At 34.8% G+C, this 17,847-nt stretch overlaps 1 protein-coding gene across 1 annotated transcript in view; it reads right to left on the bottom strand.

Moving 5' to 3' along the window:
- The window catches only part of spag9a (sperm associated antigen 9a), a 58,049-nt gene extending 41,311 nt beyond the window's left edge, over window positions 1–16,738 (bottom strand). Inside the window, exons 1-5 of the mRNA XM_073842850.1 lie at window positions 16,383–16,738; window positions 8,625–8,745; window positions 2,691–2,761; window positions 1,978–2,066; window positions 1,691–1,841 (exon numbers count right to left, since the gene is read on the bottom strand). Of these exons, the coding sequence (XP_073698951.1) occupies window positions 1,691–1,841; window positions 1,978–2,066; window positions 2,691–2,761; window positions 8,625–8,745; window positions 16,383–16,682 (732 nt within the window). The 5' untranslated portion in view covers window positions 16,683–16,738. The remainder of the gene's footprint in view (window positions 1–1,690; window positions 1,842–1,977; window positions 2,067–2,690; window positions 2,762–8,624; window positions 8,746–16,382) is intronic.
- Between the last annotated feature and the right edge of the window lie 1,109 nt (window positions 16,739–17,847).

Below are 17,847 nucleotides of genomic sequence, written 5' to 3'. Positions count from 1 at the left end.
GAACAATCGCTGTAACATTTATGGAATGTTTTTTTTTTTTTTTCCAGCTTTTGGAAATTTGTTGTTGTTTCTTCACAACTATTGAAGGACTCCCAGTTCTGAGAATCCTGGAAATGTAAAGTGTCCATTTGACGTCCTTGAATTGAACATCAGTGAGTACTGAGTCCAGTTAAACCCATTTTTTTTTTTTTAAATGAACGGCTAAATATTAATAATACTGCATATTACACTAACATTTCGCTATCTAAAGACCCCCGCAACAAACTTATAACAGCTCATCCCAAAGTTTAGGTTAAATGAATGATGTTAAAAGATCAAATCACTTCCATCAATTTCCAGATAGTTTACTCGCCCCTATGTCATCCAAGATGTCTTTTTTTTCTTCAGTCGAAAAGAAATTAAGGTTTTTGAGGAAAACACTTCAATGGGGATCAATGAGTTGAAGGTCCAAATTGCAGTTTCAATGCAGCTTCAAATTTCCCAGCCGAGAAATCTTATCTAGCAAAACAAACAGTCGTTTCCTAAAAAAAAAATACATTTATATACTTTTTAGCCGCAAATGCAGGTGAACTAGCTTGTACGTGCTCTGCAATGCGCATCTAAGACTTCACGCATTACGTGATTATGTTGGAAAGCTCACATGTGGTTTGTTCTTCATCTGTGTACTTCGGTTCAAAAAGGTAGGGTAGGGTTAAAAATCTAATTTTCTCATCCTTTTTTACCTTTTTTTTTTTTGAAGGGGGTTTGACTTTCTTTGCACGTTCGCTTTGTAAACACTGGGTCGGTACTTCCGACTTACATCACACGTGACCTTTCAAACGTGATTACATAACTTGTGAAGTCGAGAATTAACCATTGTTTCACTAGATAAGACCCTTATTCCTTGGCTGGAATCATGTAGAGCCCTTTGAAGTAGTGTTCATTTTGTTAAGAAAAACTATGATGAAAAATGTTGGTGGTATTTAAAACACTGAGCCGTAGATCACTGAAAAGCTACGCAATTTCGCGTTCAAAATCGCGGATGAATCGCATTCGATGTTGAAAGCGAAATTGCGTAGCTTTTCAGTGATCTACGGCTCAGTGTTTTAAATACCGCGCCATCTGAACGCACGTGATGGAGATTTACTACTAATCAAAGAACCGGCTTTACTGATGAGATACGCTTGACAATTGCATGCGATGTATCGTGCAGCCCTAATCTCGACTATACTGTATTGTTTGCGATCCTGTTTGGGGTTACTGAATAAATGCACATACTCAACCGCTGTTGTTTTAATAGAGAAACATAGGCTAATGCAATTTGGAATTACTATTAGGAATTTCACGGTTATAATATTTGTTGTTGATCCTCATTGAAGTCCACTATATGGAGAAAATCCTGGAATGTTTTCCTCAAAAAACTCAAAAAAAAAAAAATCTTTTCTTTGCGACTGAAGAAAGAAAATGGAAGTAATCTTTGATTACAGTAACTTCAACCCAGTAGTCATTTAACTGCATCGCAAGCTCTAAAATCTCATTTAAACCTGTATTTTGGTAGTAAATTTGGTAAAATGAGTGAATGCTTTCCAAGGTAACATCTGTCAACCAACCACTCATGGATCTATCAACTTCTCTTTCCAGAGTTCTTTCATATCTTTCGTATGTTATATCAATTATTTTCTTCTCATGGCCTGGTGTGATGTTACTGTACCTTGAGGCTGGCGTTAGAGCGCTGATGACTGAGGTTGTTGAATCTCCAGGCCTCCATTCCAAGAGTCTCGGCTCTGCCCTGGATGTCAGGCATCAGTGAAGTGCCACCACCAGACATGGGGAAGATTCCCAGAGACAGGGGCCGCTCTTTTCTGTTTAATGAGAAAAAGAGGATAAAAAAATCATGCTACAAGTTCACCTGCATCATGTGTTAATAATAATATGGAAAGCAATCAGCCTACATGATGGTGTCTATTTCTTTTTAGCGCAGGTATATGTTTAGCTTACCGAACTCTGCCGATTGTTCCTGTGTCAGAGGTCTCTCCCGTCTGCTGAATCCGGATCCGTTCCACATGTTCCATGTAATTGTGAATCATCTGAAGAACAATTTAACAGAAAGTAGGCAGATTAATTGGCCTCAAAGAGCTGCAGGTAGACACTACAGCTACATGTTATTATCAATTCATTCAAAAGCTTAAGGTCGATAAGATTTTAAAGCATAGACAGCAAGGCAACACACACATTCAAGGCCCAGAAAGGTAGTAAGGCCATTGTTAATATAGTCCATGTTATATCAGGGGTTCAATGCATTTCAAAGACATGGAAGAGAAGAAATGGTTTAATGAAATTGTTATTTTTGTTTTCTTTGCTCACAAAAAAGCTCGTAGCTTCAAAACATTACGCTTGAACCACTGATGTCACATGGACTATTTTAACAATGTCCTTACTGCCCTTCTGGGTCTTGAACAATGTCAGTTGTGTTGCCGTCTATGCAGGGTCAGAAAGCTCTCAGATTTCATCAAATATCTTTGTTTGAGTTCCAATGATGAACAAAGATCTTACGGGTTTGAAACAGCATGAAGGCGAGTACTTAATGACAAAATTTTCATTTTTGGGTGAACTTTCCCTTTGAATTGACTCTTGAATTTAATCTATAATATGTTGCAGTGTGTACATAGCTTTTGTTATTTACATGGTGTTGAATTTGCTCTTTGGCTTACCTCTGTGTGCCGCAGGTGAAGGGAATTATACTCGCGCTTCAGTTCAGACTCTCGCTCCTCTAATCGACTTACTGAGAAAGGAGGAATAAAAAAATATTAAAGGAATGAAGCGTAATTAACTTGTTCTATGGTACAAGTGTGTTTTGTAAAGATTTTAGTACAACCCCTGGCAAAAATTATGGACCACCACACTTCGATGGCAGGGTTGTATTTTAGCTCAGTCTAAAAGTGTCTACAATGTTTGTTGTTACAATCAACTGCTTTTACAAACTTTGAAAGCCAATATTTAGGCATTTTTCTGCATGCTTTTAGATCATTTGTGGTGTCTTGTACAAGAGCCTAGAACTTAATGAGGACAGAGAAATGAGGCTAATTATTACAGTCTTAGTCGTAACAGGTTATAAATCTCCCAAATTACTCCCAAATGCTGACCTATCATTCACTGTACAGCACTGAAAAACCGTGTGAGATGGTTTGTCACTTTACATTGGCCTGAAACCAGATTTCAAGCTAGTTTGAGTGGGCAAAGCTGATGCTTTCAGTGAGGCCTTTAAAAATAGTTGCAGTTCTGTAGAAAGAATATCCACAGAGGATATTAAACAGGCTTGATTTAAGAGGTGACACAAAGACGTAATCCACTTTTAGCTGTCAGGTTTAAATCTAAGCCTGCAGCAGAACTGCCCAATGCTTCCCACCATCAGACCGACTAATTCACTATCTACATACTTGCTTTCAGCACACTGATTTCTAGTACAGCTGATATCCATTTCAAATCTCAGAAAAGGGTTTGTTGGAAATGCACTGTTAATTAATGCCAGAATTAATTCATTAGTGCCAGATTAAAACAGCAGACATCCATAATTAGCATGTAAGGGTGCTTGACTAACATCATTATCACCCACGGACATTTTGCAGAGAACAGGCCAATTCAAGCACACACTCAACTGACCCTGCTTTAGATTTTTTTTCGATTTGTTTTCGAGCAACAGAAGATGAGTAATGCTATTCAGGGCCACAGGAAACACTGCATTTAATAAGACTGAACAGATTAATCACATTAATGCTTACTCAAAGCCAGACTACTAAGGGTGTAAATATTTGCTCTGACAACAATTCAAATTCTGTTTTCGATTCTTTACGAAAAGATGCAATGCATCATGAAATTTGGTCACAATTTAGTTAGGTTATTCTGATGTGATTCATAATCATTTTCTTAAACATGCAGAGGAACGTATCTGTGTGCATGTGGTCTGTAAAGAGAATTACTGCATTTTAGAGTAACATTAATAAAGGCTTTTAACATATTTTTAAGCAGCTATTGTCACTTGTAGACAGCAAAGACACTTTAAAAGGAGTAGTTCACCCAAATATTAAAGAGGTCATATGATGTTGCTAAAAAGAACATTATTTTGTGTAATTGGTGCAATGTGTTTACGCTGTTTGACATTTAAAAAACACTTTATTTTCCACATACTGCACATAATTGTTTCTCCTCTATGCCCTGCGTTTAGCTATCTGGTGCATTGGGATTGCCTGAATACCTCAAGCGTTGTATTCAAATGTTACGCCCATTACCATGTTGTGATGCCGTGTCCCGACGCGATGAGACAAAAACAGTAAATCCCATTAGAAATAAGGCATTTGTTGTATCCAGTGAGGACATAATTACTGATTTTAATGACTCACATCATCTTTTTAGGCGTTGCGTCACACCACGTCTGCATTTGTGATCGAAGAAACGACAAACAAGCACTTTTTAAATATAAAAACGTACTTACAGGCTGCGAGCCAGACGCAGGTTCAGGAAACAGTCCTCCGTAAAATGGGCTGCACACACTCGAATATATGCATTGTACTGTTCTGGAACAGTGTTGTAAATACAACTTAACCAGATTTCTAGTTGTGTACTCATTTGGAAGGCCAAACAAAGGACTTTTTTTTGTTTTCGCAACGAAACACAGCGTCTCTGCAACATGGCGATGGCTGCAACAACCATAGATATATATACATAGATGCCTCATTAGCGACTGTTTCTATGGGCCGTTATACGTAAGCCATCCGCCATTTCACTGCGGTCTACTTGACGTCATTCACCCATAGATCTCATAGTAATCACTGAAAATTCGAAAAGCCACAGTCCTGCACAGCCGTTGGTCTGCGAACCTACAGTATGGTGAATGACGTCAAGTGGACCGTTCCAAAATGGCGGACGCATCTACGTGCTTGGAGCGGTCCAATGCGGTATCTATGTATATATATCTATGGCAACAACTACAGAATAAAAGTTACGTCTTTTTCCTTTGTGTATACATTTAGGCGGTGTTATGCAAATGTTCCCACACTGTGACGTAGACATGTGGGGGTTTGTTTGAATGAGCTGTTTTAGGAAGCCGTGGCTGAGTCTTAACTTTTATAAAGAATATCTCTTTGGGTTTGAGACTAGGGATGCACCGAATGTTCAGCAACCAAAATTATTCGTCCGAAAATAGCAAAAAAAAGCTCTTTCGGTGTTCGACCGTATGATGTGGCGCGATCAAATAGAGGCACGCACTAATCCAGCAAACATGTCGGCAGTGTGGAAGCATGTAAACTGTCGAGACGCAAAATCATTACAAGCACCGACAGCGAGAGATTGTTTAGAACCGCATCGCATGTCTTCCATGAGAAGAGAAAGGGGTGGTTTTTGCTGGTTACTGTATGATGACTGAAATCGCGAAATGGCCTTAAACCATTAGTAAATAAACTACAGAACGCTATGTTGTCTAATACACGTATGAATTGTATGTATTCTGACAGCGCTGCAGGAGTTTGTTAGCCAGGGTTCAAAGTCCAAAGTGCTGAGAAAATCTGCGCTGAAACAGCGTAATGAGAATCAGTCATAAATCTGCTGTCAGCAAAAAGTAGTCCTGTGGTCGTCTTGCGGGTTTCCGGCAAAATATAAAAGTCAACATTCATAAATGTTAGTATTGTAATTTTACTGTTGTTCTGTAAAATTAAATAAAAAAGGAAGACTTTGTTCAGCAAGGCTGCCTTTGTACATTAAAAAACACGTGCCTGATTCAAGAAGGGGGTCTTAAAAATGGCCAAAGAATATTATTTTACTAACTTATTCATTTAAAGTTAAATTGTGCTTTGATGGTAGGCTATAATGTCTACTAGAATGTTTAAAATGTTTAGTGTTAAGTAAATATTTTTAAATTGTTGTTTTATTGCTGATTTTATTTTTTGAAAAGCAAGACAAAACTGTAAAAAGCACATTTTGGCTATTTAATTTATGCAATGGTGAAAAAAAATTGGTAAAATACATGCGGAAAAAAATACGAAAAACCATGTTCGGCAATTGGCCTTCGGCCCAGTGTTTACTTTTGTTCGGCTTCGGCCAAGAATTTTTATTTCGGTGCATACCTATTTGGTCTTTAATCTTTGCAACTTTACAGATCTTATACATGCACAAAAAACTTGTAACACTCCCAAGACAAAGGAAAATATGAAATGGCATCATACGACCCCTTTAAAATTGGTTCAAAACATACTCAACTTCAGGCCATCCAAGATACATCCAGGTTTCTCCATTAAAACAGATTTTGAGAAATGTGGCATCACATCACTTGCTCACTAATGGTGATGCAGTGAATGGGTGCCGTTAGAATGAAACATCACAATAATCCACAAGTAAGTGCTTGATCTGTGCATATTTTTCTCCTGATTCAAGCGAGAAGACTTTTTTATAGCAGAAAGCAGTACTATTGACTGAGGACTTTTTAGCAACAGATTTAAGCTGCAGGAATGCACCGAAATGAAAATTCTTGGACGAAGCCGAACACAATTACACACTGGGCAGAAGGCCGATTACCGAACACAGTTTTTCGTGTTTTTCCCCCCTGTATTTTGCCGATTTTTTACACCATTGCATAAATTAAATAGACAATATTTGCTTTTCACAGTTTTGTTTTGCTTTTCAAAGAAATAAATCAATTACAAAACAACAACTTAAAAATATTTACTTAACACTGAACATTTTTAACATTCTAGTAGACATATAAAGACAGATGTCTAGTGGTGCAACGGATCACAAAACTCACGGTTCGGATCATATCACGGATCGGATCATTTTTCGGATCAGCAAAAAACAAAAAAAAAATTTTTTTTTTTTTAATAATTACTGAGTGCTAACTTTAAGTACTTTTAATCCACAGCAAAAACTACTAGCTGAACTAATAAAGTCAATTACAAAAATGAAAAGTGTAGATGAATACAAAAAGTTACTAATAAAATCATTTACACTAGTATTCAGGTGCAGAAATTTTATATTTAATTGTAAAATAACTAGTGCTTCTCACTGCAGGTATTTATAGGACGCTGTCTCTTTAAGGCCTAATGCACGTCTCTAATACTGGCACGCATCTTTCTCAGCTGTTTCGGTTCACTGAAGACATAACCGACTGTGTTTACCAGAATACCAAAACGGGTATTAAACATAACTTTGTATGTATGTTAAGAGAAGTTTTAAAGAGGAATCAACCTGTGAATCACGCAGTTTGAATCGCGTCTCTCTCTGTGCGCGTGCTCGCTTCAGGTATGTGCGGCAGCGATAAAAAAAAATTTAAAAAAAAAGAAGAAAGAAAGAAACAGCGCGCGTGTTCTCTTTTGCTGCAGCAGTTTAAGTAGTTTGAATGGGTAAATTGACAGGACAAAACATATGCAAATCATACCCTTTTACTCTATGATGGTTCAATTTAACAGTTAATCCGCGAACCACATGCGTACCGAACCGTGGGGTCCGGTCCGTACGGATCACGGATCATCTGCGATCCGTTGCACCCCTACAGATGTCCCTCGCTCTTTGGACTTAGAACCCTGATCTTGTGATGTCCGTGCTTGTAATGATTTTTGCATCTTGCTCAGACAGGTTTAAATGCTTCCACACTGCCGACATGTTTGCTGCATTAGTGCACGCCTCCATTTGATCGAGTCACATCATTGTTCGGTATCATTTATTCTGCCTTTTCACTTTATTTCAGTTGCCGAACATTCGGTGCATCCCTATAAATTTGTAATAACGAGTTTGTTTATTACAAAAAACAGCTTTCTTAGGACAAAATTTGATGGACTGGAGTGATGCGAATTAATTGTGGATTATTGTTATGTTTTTAAACAGCTGTTTGGACTTTCATTTTGACGGCACCCATCCACTGCAGTGGATTTAATGGTGAGAAAATGATGTAATGCTTAATTTCTCCAAATCTGTTCTGGTGAAGAAACAAACTCCTCTACATCTTGAATGGCCTAAAGCACATTTTCAGCAAATTTTCATTTTTGGGTGAACTTTTTGTTTAAAGGTAATGAACAAGTGTTCATAGATGGATGAGTTACACTAGTGGAATTTGGACATAAATCAATAGGTTCATATCCATTCATTCATATTCTCTGCAGAAGCCAGTTGAACTACGATCTAAAATAATTTGTTGAATGCTGACGCAAATGAACAGCAAAAAGCCCTCGCAAATCATATCAGTGTAAGATAACTAGCACCCAACTACTTCACTTTAATGCCAATCTGCGCAATAATGACTCACAGCCACGAGGAATCAAACAGTTATATGCTGAAGACAAAAGAAAGTGTCAGATCTTTGCTGTGCAAATGGGCCACTGTTCATTATCACTGATCCATTAATAGTGTCAGTAGCACGGTTAATGGAGAGAGAGAGAGATCAGACTGAATTACGGGATGGTACTCTATTATGAACCACGTGTGAAGAACACTAAATCAATACTATAAGTGTACAGAACTATGGATTACATCCATTTTATACTGAAACTGAAGGATTTTAAAAGCAGATGCATAGGCATATAACAGCTAGAAGGCATATGTACAGTCAGAGCATAGAAGTGTTTGATTGAATGAGAACAGGTAATAAAGAAGGCGATTCTCACTCTGGTCAGCATAGTTCTTGATCTTCAGCTCCAGGTGACGGGAATGTGATGAAAGGCTTTCCAGATGGTTCTGCAAGTCCTTCTTCTCTTGCTCTTGGGAATCTTCAAACTCAATGAACCTCTGCTCACAGAAAGCACAAAGAACAAATTAAATATTGCATAATACACTTATTTTTTTTAAATAACCAACTGGCCTTATAGGATTTAGTTATGTTACATCATGATAGTGATATTTTCAGGGACATATACTGTACATTTTCAAGATGAGTAATCAATATTTAAGGTCTTTTTTATATGCGTATATCTGCTAATATTTACCTTGGTTAGCTAGCATATTGACTATACACTCAACAGACTTAAAGCCACAAAACTTCAAGCAGAAAAAGCACTTATGATTTCTTCTAGGAGGTAGAATAGATCAAGGAATAGGATAAATGTGAAGTCTGACACGTCATCTTCAGTTTTATGGATTTTTCAGCTCTTTATGCCTTTTTAATGGCTGAGGAACATGGGGAATATTAAAATGTCAAATCCATCAAGACTGACACAAACAGGCAGAAGGATTTTTTTAATAAACTAGAACTAACTTACGCAACCAAATCTATAATGTGAATTGTGGATAGAATACCAGTCAAAAGTTTTTGAACAGTACAATTTTTCATGTTTTTTAAAGAAGTCTCTTCTGCTCACCAAGCCTGCATTTGTTTGATCCAAAGTACAGCAAAAACAGTACAATTATGAAATATGTTTTCTATTTAAAATAACTGTTTTATATTTGAATCATTTTAAAATGTAATTTTACATCTGATGATGACACGATCTTTTAGAAATCATTCTAATTTTTTTATTCACTGCTCAAAAACATTTTGAAATCCCATTAATAAAATGAATTTTTAAATATATTCAAATAGAAAACAGTTATTTTAAATAGAAAACACTTTTTTTTTTACAGTTTATGCTGTATTTTAGATCAAATAAATGCAGGCTTGGTGAACAGAAGATACTTCTTTAAAAAGGTAGTGTATAGGGTTGATCAAAGTGGCTGATGCTTTTTTCAATAGCCGATGCTGATATCTAAAATCAACAGAAGTTGATATAATGCAGATAAATGATTTATTGAAAGCAAATTAACAACACTGCTTAACATACAAAAATGTCCTGAAATTAAATGTTGAAATATTTTCAAACTTTTCTCTCAACAAATTCAAAAGTTTGGGGTCAACGAGATTTATGTAGCCGCTTATGCCACATTTATTTGATTAAAAATACTATAATTTTCAGCATCATTATTCCAGTCTTCAGTGTCACATGATTCTTCAGAAATCAATATATTAATATGCTAATTAGCTGCTTGAGAAATTAGGGGTTGACCAATTATCGGTGCCGATATTAAGCATTTTTATGGTTATCAGTATCGGTTATTTTAAAAAACCGATAAGCCGATATATATATATTTTTTACGTTTTTGTCTGAGCATTTGCTATTCTTAATTTTGATATTAATTTTAATTTTTACACCGGTTAAAAATATTAGTTATCGGTCTACTTCATCTGTAAAAATCAGTATCGAGCCTAAAAACACATATCGGTCGAACCCTACAAGAAATATGTTAAAAACGGTTGCATTGCTTACAATTGATAAATAGACAGTTCAAAAGAACAGCATTTATTTAAAATAGAAATCTTTTGTAATATTAAATGTCTTTACTGTCACTTTCCATTAATTTAATGTATCCTTGTTGAATAAAAAAATTAATTTCTTTCAAAAACTCTTACTGACCACAAACTTTTGAGTGGCAGTGTTTGAAAAGAGCAAAAGGTGCATCACACATTGCCCAAACTAAGTTTCACGAGCAAAATACAGTTTTTATAGCCAGGTCACAGCAAAGGACCCCATGACCTGGAAGTAATATCTTGACGCAGTTTCCCTAATTGGAATCTCTCTTCTGCAAATCCCTGCAGAACACATGCTTCGTGTCTGGAGTACAGGGGTCTCCTGGAGAGCCTGGTGCAGTGCGAGTATCTGATAAAGGGAAGCGGTTTCTGTGTCACTTTAGGTTCCCGTCACAGTATAAACTCATTCAGCGACCCCCCGAGCACAGAGATCAACAAACATAAGGTTCAAGTCACATTCAATTCCTTCCTATTCTTTTTCAATGCAACACAGAGCTCTCACAAACACAGTTTTAGTTATAAAGTCATAGAAGTTTAAGACAATACATGCACTATAACGACATGATAAATTATTTCTGTTTTCAGAGTAAATATTCTGTGAAACAAGGGGTCATGTCAGGTTAAGTTATTAAAATGTACTATATATATGAATTATATTGGACACTATGCCTTCTAGATATCAAAATATAATCAGCCATGGAAAATGCAATTAACTCAATTAATTAATTTAAATATCAGGGATGACACTACATGCAAGTTTAAATGTGTATATTTTTGCAGCTATTGTTGAGACTGTGTTGTTATCGTTAACTAAAACTATTAAAAAATATTTTCAGTAACATAAAATATGTTTAAGATGAAAATGTGAACTTAAATTAAAAGAAATTAGAAGAGATAAAATAAATATGTAAGTTGAATGACTAAAATAACTCAAATTAAAACAGAGATATAAATAGATGAAAGCTAATTAGGACTAAAAAAAATGAATAAAAATGACATAAGCATATAAAGCACAAAAACTAAAACTTAAAGAAAATTTAAACAAAAACTTAAAATATCGTTAGCTAAAAGTATTAAAAATCATTTATGGTAATTGAAAAATAACAAAATATACAATTTAGATGAAAATTTGAACTTAAATTAAAAGAAATTAGAAGTGAGAAAATAAATGTATAAGTTGAATGACTAAAATAGATCAAATTAAAACAGATAAAAATAGATGAAAGCTAAAAAGGAATATAAAAAAACGAATAAAAATGACAAAAGCACATAAAGCACAAAAACTAAAACTTAAAGCAAAATTTAAACAAAAACTTAAAATATCGTTAGCTAAAAGTATTAAAAATCATTTATGGTAATTGAAAAATAACATAAAATATACAATTTAGATGAAAATTTGAACTTAAATTAAAAGAAATTAGAAGTGAGAAAATAAATGTATAAGTTAAAGGATTAAAACAGATCAAATTAAAACTAAAAAATAGATGAAAGCTGAATAGGAATATTAAAAAAAAAAAGAATAAAAACAACAAAAGCCAATATAGTACAAAAAAACACTAAACACTAAAACTTAAAGAAAATTTAAACAAAAACTTAAAATATCGTTAGCTAAAAGTATTAAAAATCATTTATGGTAATTGAAAAATAACAAAATATACAATTTAGATGAAAATTTGAACTTAAATTAAAAGAAATTAGAAGTGAGAAAATAAATGTATAAGTTGAATGACTAAAATAGATCAAATTAAAACAGATAAAAATAGATGAAAGCTAAAAAGGAATATAAAAAAACGAATAAAAATGACAAAAGCACATAAAGCACAAAAACTAAAACTTAAAGCAAAATTTAAACAAAAACTTAAAATATCGTTAGCTAAAAGTATTAAAAATAATTTATGGTAATTGAAAAATAACATAAAATATACAATTTAGATGCAAAATTTGAACTTAAATTAAAAGAAATTAGAAGTGAGAAAATAAATGTATAAGTTAAAGGATTAAAATAGATCAAATTAAAACTAAAAATAGATGAAAGCTGAATAGGAATATTAAAAAAAAAAAGAATAAAAACAACAAAAGCCAATATAGTACAAAAAAACACTAAACACTAAAACTTAAAGCAAAATTTAAATAAAAACGTAAAATATTGTTACCTAAAACTATTAAAAAATCGTTTTCAGTAATTGGAAAATAACATAAAATAGACATTTTAGATGAAAATTTGTAAGAAAATTTGAAGTGATAAAATAAATGTGTAAGTTGAATGAATAAAATAGCTAAAATTAAAACCAAGACAAAAATGGATGAAAGCTGAATAGGAATATTTATAAAAATAAATAAATAAATAAATAAATAAATAACAACAACAAAAGCAGATAAAGCACTAAAAAACTAAAACTTAAAGCAAAATTCAAACAAATACTAAAGATATCGTTACCTAAAACTATTAAATTAATTCAGTAATTGAAAAATAACATAAAAGACATTTTAGATGAAAATTTATACTTAAAAAATGAAAAGAAAATTTGAATATATAATAAATGGGTAACACTTTACAATAATGTTCATTAGTTAAACATTAGTTAATGTATTAACTAACATGAACTAACCATGAGCAATACATTTGTTAATGTATTTACTAATCTTTATTAACGTTAGTTAACGGAAATACAGTTGTTCATTGTTTGTTCATGTTAGTTCACACTGCATTAACTAATGTTAACAAAATTTTAATAATGTATTAGTAAATGTTGGAATTAACATTAACAAAGATTAATAAATGCTGTATAAGTCCAGTTCATTATTAGTTCATGTTAACTAATATGGTTAACTAATGTTAACTAATGAACCTTATTGTAATGTGTAAGTTGAATGACTAAAACAGCTAAAATTGAAACCGAGATGAAAAATAGATGAAAGCTGAATAGTAATATAAAAAAACGAATAAAAACAACAAAAGCACATAAAGCACAAAAAAAAATTACACTAGTTTGAGACAACAAACCAGTTCAACATGTTACTTTACAATAGTTACAAAATGTTACACAATATGCCTGAAACCCGATCCTAAGCTCTTAAACAGATCCTAAACAGTCTTAAAATTTTCTCTAGTATATCAGTGAGCTGAAACGCGAGTGAAAGATCAATGTTCCCCAGTCACCACTATTGAATATTGATCACAGCCTTATGTCACACCGCTGCTGGAAGTGAAATCTGTCTGTCATAATAGGATGAATCCAGATCCCGTATCACTACACACAGGGATTAATGCAGCTCACGGCTCATTTGTGTTTTGGTTGTAGAATGTGCCAGACATATTGCTCGTAATCCCAGTTAACTGTCACTGTGGCAGGAACACATAAAGCCTTAATCTGTCCAAAGTCAGGCTTACACACGTTGAGAACTGTACAATGCACTGTAATCTCATTTCCAAACCAGATTAGTCACTTTAAAGAATTTACTCGCGCGCATCAACTATGAAAGGCTCGTAACTTAAAACTAATGGCACGCAATACAATTTCAAAGGTTTAATGTAAAAAAAAGTCTCTGAAAAAAAGCACAGCACGTGTGTTTCCGTGCATGTCGACAGACTGTTGCATCAGTCTGTGCCTGTCAAAATCCTACCATATATGGAAGATTTGGGCTAATCACACACTTTTGACTCTTAAATATTTATTTTTAACATTCAGTCTCTGTGTAAACACCTTAGTCTTGCTTACAAAACAAGCTATTGAATATTATTATTGTTCAGGAAAAAAAATACAGTTCAGTGAACATGTTGTCACATTATATGGGGTAAAGTGTCACAATGAAAACTGCCATTAAACACCCTATTTTAGGCTTATTAGTATGAAGGTCATTGCACATTGAGTCCGAAATATTTGCACGTTTAAAAAATGACTACAAAACAAAAATTAAAATATATATATATATATATATTTTTTTTTTTTTTTTTTTTTTTTTTTTTTTTGCATCCGTAGCAAGCATTTTGTTTGGAAAGGATGACGAATATGAAAAAGACAAAAAATGCATACTCAGTGTGCAAGGACCTTAAAAGTCATGAAACAGAACAACTCATGATTAACAAATATTGTGATATTAGTCAGTTTTATAACCTTGTGACAATCTGCCTAACTTGACAAAACAAAACAAAAAAATATTGGGATTTTGGAAAAAAAAAAAAAGTGTTTGAAATCCACAGCTAAAAACACTATTGGACTTTAGAATCAAATCCGTACAGCTACCAATCAAACAAAAAAATATATTCTAAGAAAATGTTGCTACTGTTCCCTTTAAGTTATGCAAATGTTATTTCTGAATGTTCTCAGAATTTTCAAAAATGTCCAGTTTTTTTAAACTTTTTTTTTTTTTGGTTATGCAAATATTCAAAATATTCAAGTCAGAGATGGAAACATCATTTTATGTATGCAAATTGTATTATATCCAAGGTACAGATTTCTATAATTGTGCAGTTAATTCTCATATTTGATTTTCAGAAACCTTTGCAATATTTGTCCTCTTCTCAAATTTGTCACTACCGAAACACAGTAACATATAATTTAACATATAATAAGGGATACATTGACTTAAGATTTTGCTTATGTTTTACTTGTAAATATGTTTTTTTCTATTTTATTGAAGTTTTTAGAGGTAAATCAATATCCATTACAATTTGTTGTATTTTGAATCTACATTTTCCTATTTTAGGCTTATTAGCCTAAAAGTCATGAAACAGAACAATTAATGATCACCAAATATTGTAATATTAGTCAGTTGTATCAATTAATAACCTTGTGAAAACCGGAATAACTTGAGACGACAGAAAAATGGCAATAAAATGACACAAATATGATAAAAATGATATTGGGAATTTGACAAAGGTGTTTGAAATCCACATACAGCAAATCGACTGCTAAAAAAAATTTTAACTTTTGAATCAAAACCTTACAGCTACCCATCAAACCAAAAATATATAAGAAAATGTTGCTAATGTTCCCTTTAAGTTATGAAAACATTATTTCTGAATGTTCCCAGAATTTAGTTTAGAAGTTTTTTTGGTTATGCAAATGTTAAGGGAACGTTTCATTTTATAATTTTGCAAAAATGATGAGTACATTACCTTTGAATCTTCTCAAAACGTTCTGAAACATGTGACTAAAACACACTGTTTCGTTAGTGACATGAAAATGCGGAACACGTTTTTTTTTTTAACATAAAGTTTAATCATTTACAAAGAAAATATATATATTTTTAACTTTCCTTATTAAAACAGAAAAATCTAAATGATTGATTTTTAAAAACAACAAAGGAATAAAATGCACAAATATTTCAGTATCATTTTCATAAGTTGAAATTTAGGGGTTAGGGTTCAGGACAGCCACCTCCCAACTGTAAGTACACACTAAATGATGATTTTACATATATTAAGCTTAATGATATTAAAAATATTATCGTGGGTTTCAATAGATAATAAAAGGATTCTAGTAAACATCTAAGATTTGAATATCTAAATGCATTTTAAATGTGTTTTTGGTTGTGGGACAGCAGTTTGCAGCATTTCTGTAGAACGGCCTATAAATAACATTTTGTGAGCACAATAATAACGACCAAAGTTCTGCCAATGTGACAACTTGCCCCGGTCACCCCCATATGGCACTGAGGCAAGCATCTGTCTCCGTTGTAAGACAATAACACACGCTTGACATGTTGTTTGTTTGCTTGTTTTGCGTTGTTTTCAATCTCTGGTCTTTATTTACAAGCATGCAAACAACACTATTGCGCCTCTTCTATTAAACGAACAGTTTGTACATTAAGTTCTCACCATCAGCAAGGACCACACAGCCCATCAGAGGGCATAATAATGAACCGAAGCAAGTTAAAACTGCATGTTTATTTCTTTATGTGCTAAAAGGCCCAAGGCTGATTCATCCTCAAAGGGCAGCACTGGCTAAACAAGGCATGACAAAGCCAATCGTGCACGTGCATGTGCGTGATGATACGTGGCTGCTGTGATGCTGCTGCTGCTGCAAGAAAACAAAGATGCCAGGCTCCCGATGATGTTCAGTGCTAAATCTCCTCCACTCACCTCCTCGGCGTGTTTCCTCAGCGCTTTCTCGCGCTCGTACTGTGTGATGAGCTGCTCGTTGTCCTCCTTCAGGAGCTCCAGCTCCACTTCGTGCTCCTGGTTCTCGGCGAACACAGTGTCGAGGTTCTCCAGCACCGCCACGACCAGCGGCATCAGCTCCTTGACCACGTCCTCGTCGTATTTGCGGATGAGTCTCTCGAATTCGCGGTAGATGGAGTTGGCCAGGCCCGAGACCCTCTCCGACATGATTGCCGATGTCCCCGGGTCGTCCTGGTACACAACTCCGTCATCCAACTCCATTTTCCTTCCTCTCGAGAGACTGTCCTAGATTTAAACCTCCGCTGTTCCACAGCCTCAGCGTGTCTCTGTGTGTATTTGAAGAACGAATGCTGATGTATTCCCGTTATGTTCTCCGAAACACAGCCACAATGATCCCACGGAAGTCCAGAGTCCCTCCCTGGAACCGGCCGATGTATTACGTGGAATATTTTTTTTCCCGCGGTCGCCCCACAACAGCTGAGTTGTTGACTAGACAATCGCGCGGTGACGTCACGCTCGGTATCGTAGCACGCTGCGTAACGTTACCGTAATAATTATTCTTGAGACATGATGGGACAAAACCTGTTCCTCAATATTACCTGCCGTTTTTTTTTCTATTTTTATAAATATATATAATTCCCACTCGGGAATGAATCAGTTGATCATAGCCAGAGCTGGGTAACGTTAGTAACTGATTACATGTAATCTGGATTATGTAATCAGATTCCAAAAATTAAGTACTTGTAATTTAATTACATTTTTAAATACTCGTAATCAGACTACAGTTACTTTTTATGGATTACATGATTAACTACATATTATTTACACAATAACAATAAATCCCCTGCTGAAAAAAAACAGCTAAAACCAGTTTAGGCTGGTTGGCTGGTCTTCGCTGGTTTAAGGTGGAAGTAGCTGGTTTTAGCTGGTCACCCAGGCTGGTTTTAGCTGGTGGTCTCCCAGCTGATGCAAGTGGTCTGACCAGCTTGACCAGCCTGACCAGGCTGGGAAAGTAGCCAAAACCCATCTAAAACCAGCCTGCTGACCAGCTAAAACCAGACTGGTTGACCAGTTTAAACCAGGCTGGAAAAGTGGCTAAAGCCCCTCTAAATCCAGCCTGCTGACCAGCTAAGACCAGACTGGTTGACCAGTTAAAACCAGGCTGGAAACCCTGCTGAAAAAACAGCTAAAACCAGCCTAGGCTGGTTGGCTGGTATTAGCTGGTTTAAGCTGGAAGTAGCTGGTTTTAGCTGGTCTCCCAGGCTGGTCAGGCTGGTTTTAGCTGGTGGATTTCCAGCCTGACCAGCTAAGACCAGGCTGGAAAAATGGCCAAAACCCCTCTAAAACCAGCCTGCCGACCAGCTATGACCAGCTAAAACCAGGCTGGTTGACCAGCTAAAACCAGCCAACCAGCCTAGGCTGGTTT

The sequence above is a fragment of the Garra rufa genome, chromosome 1 (assembly GCF_049309525.1).
Source record: "Garra rufa chromosome 1, GarRuf1.0, whole genome shotgun sequence".
In the NCBI taxonomy this organism is placed as follows: Eukaryota; Metazoa; Chordata; class Actinopteri; order Cypriniformes; family Cyprinidae; genus Garra; species Garra rufa.
This window is presented reverse-complemented; position numbering and strand designations above follow the sequence as displayed.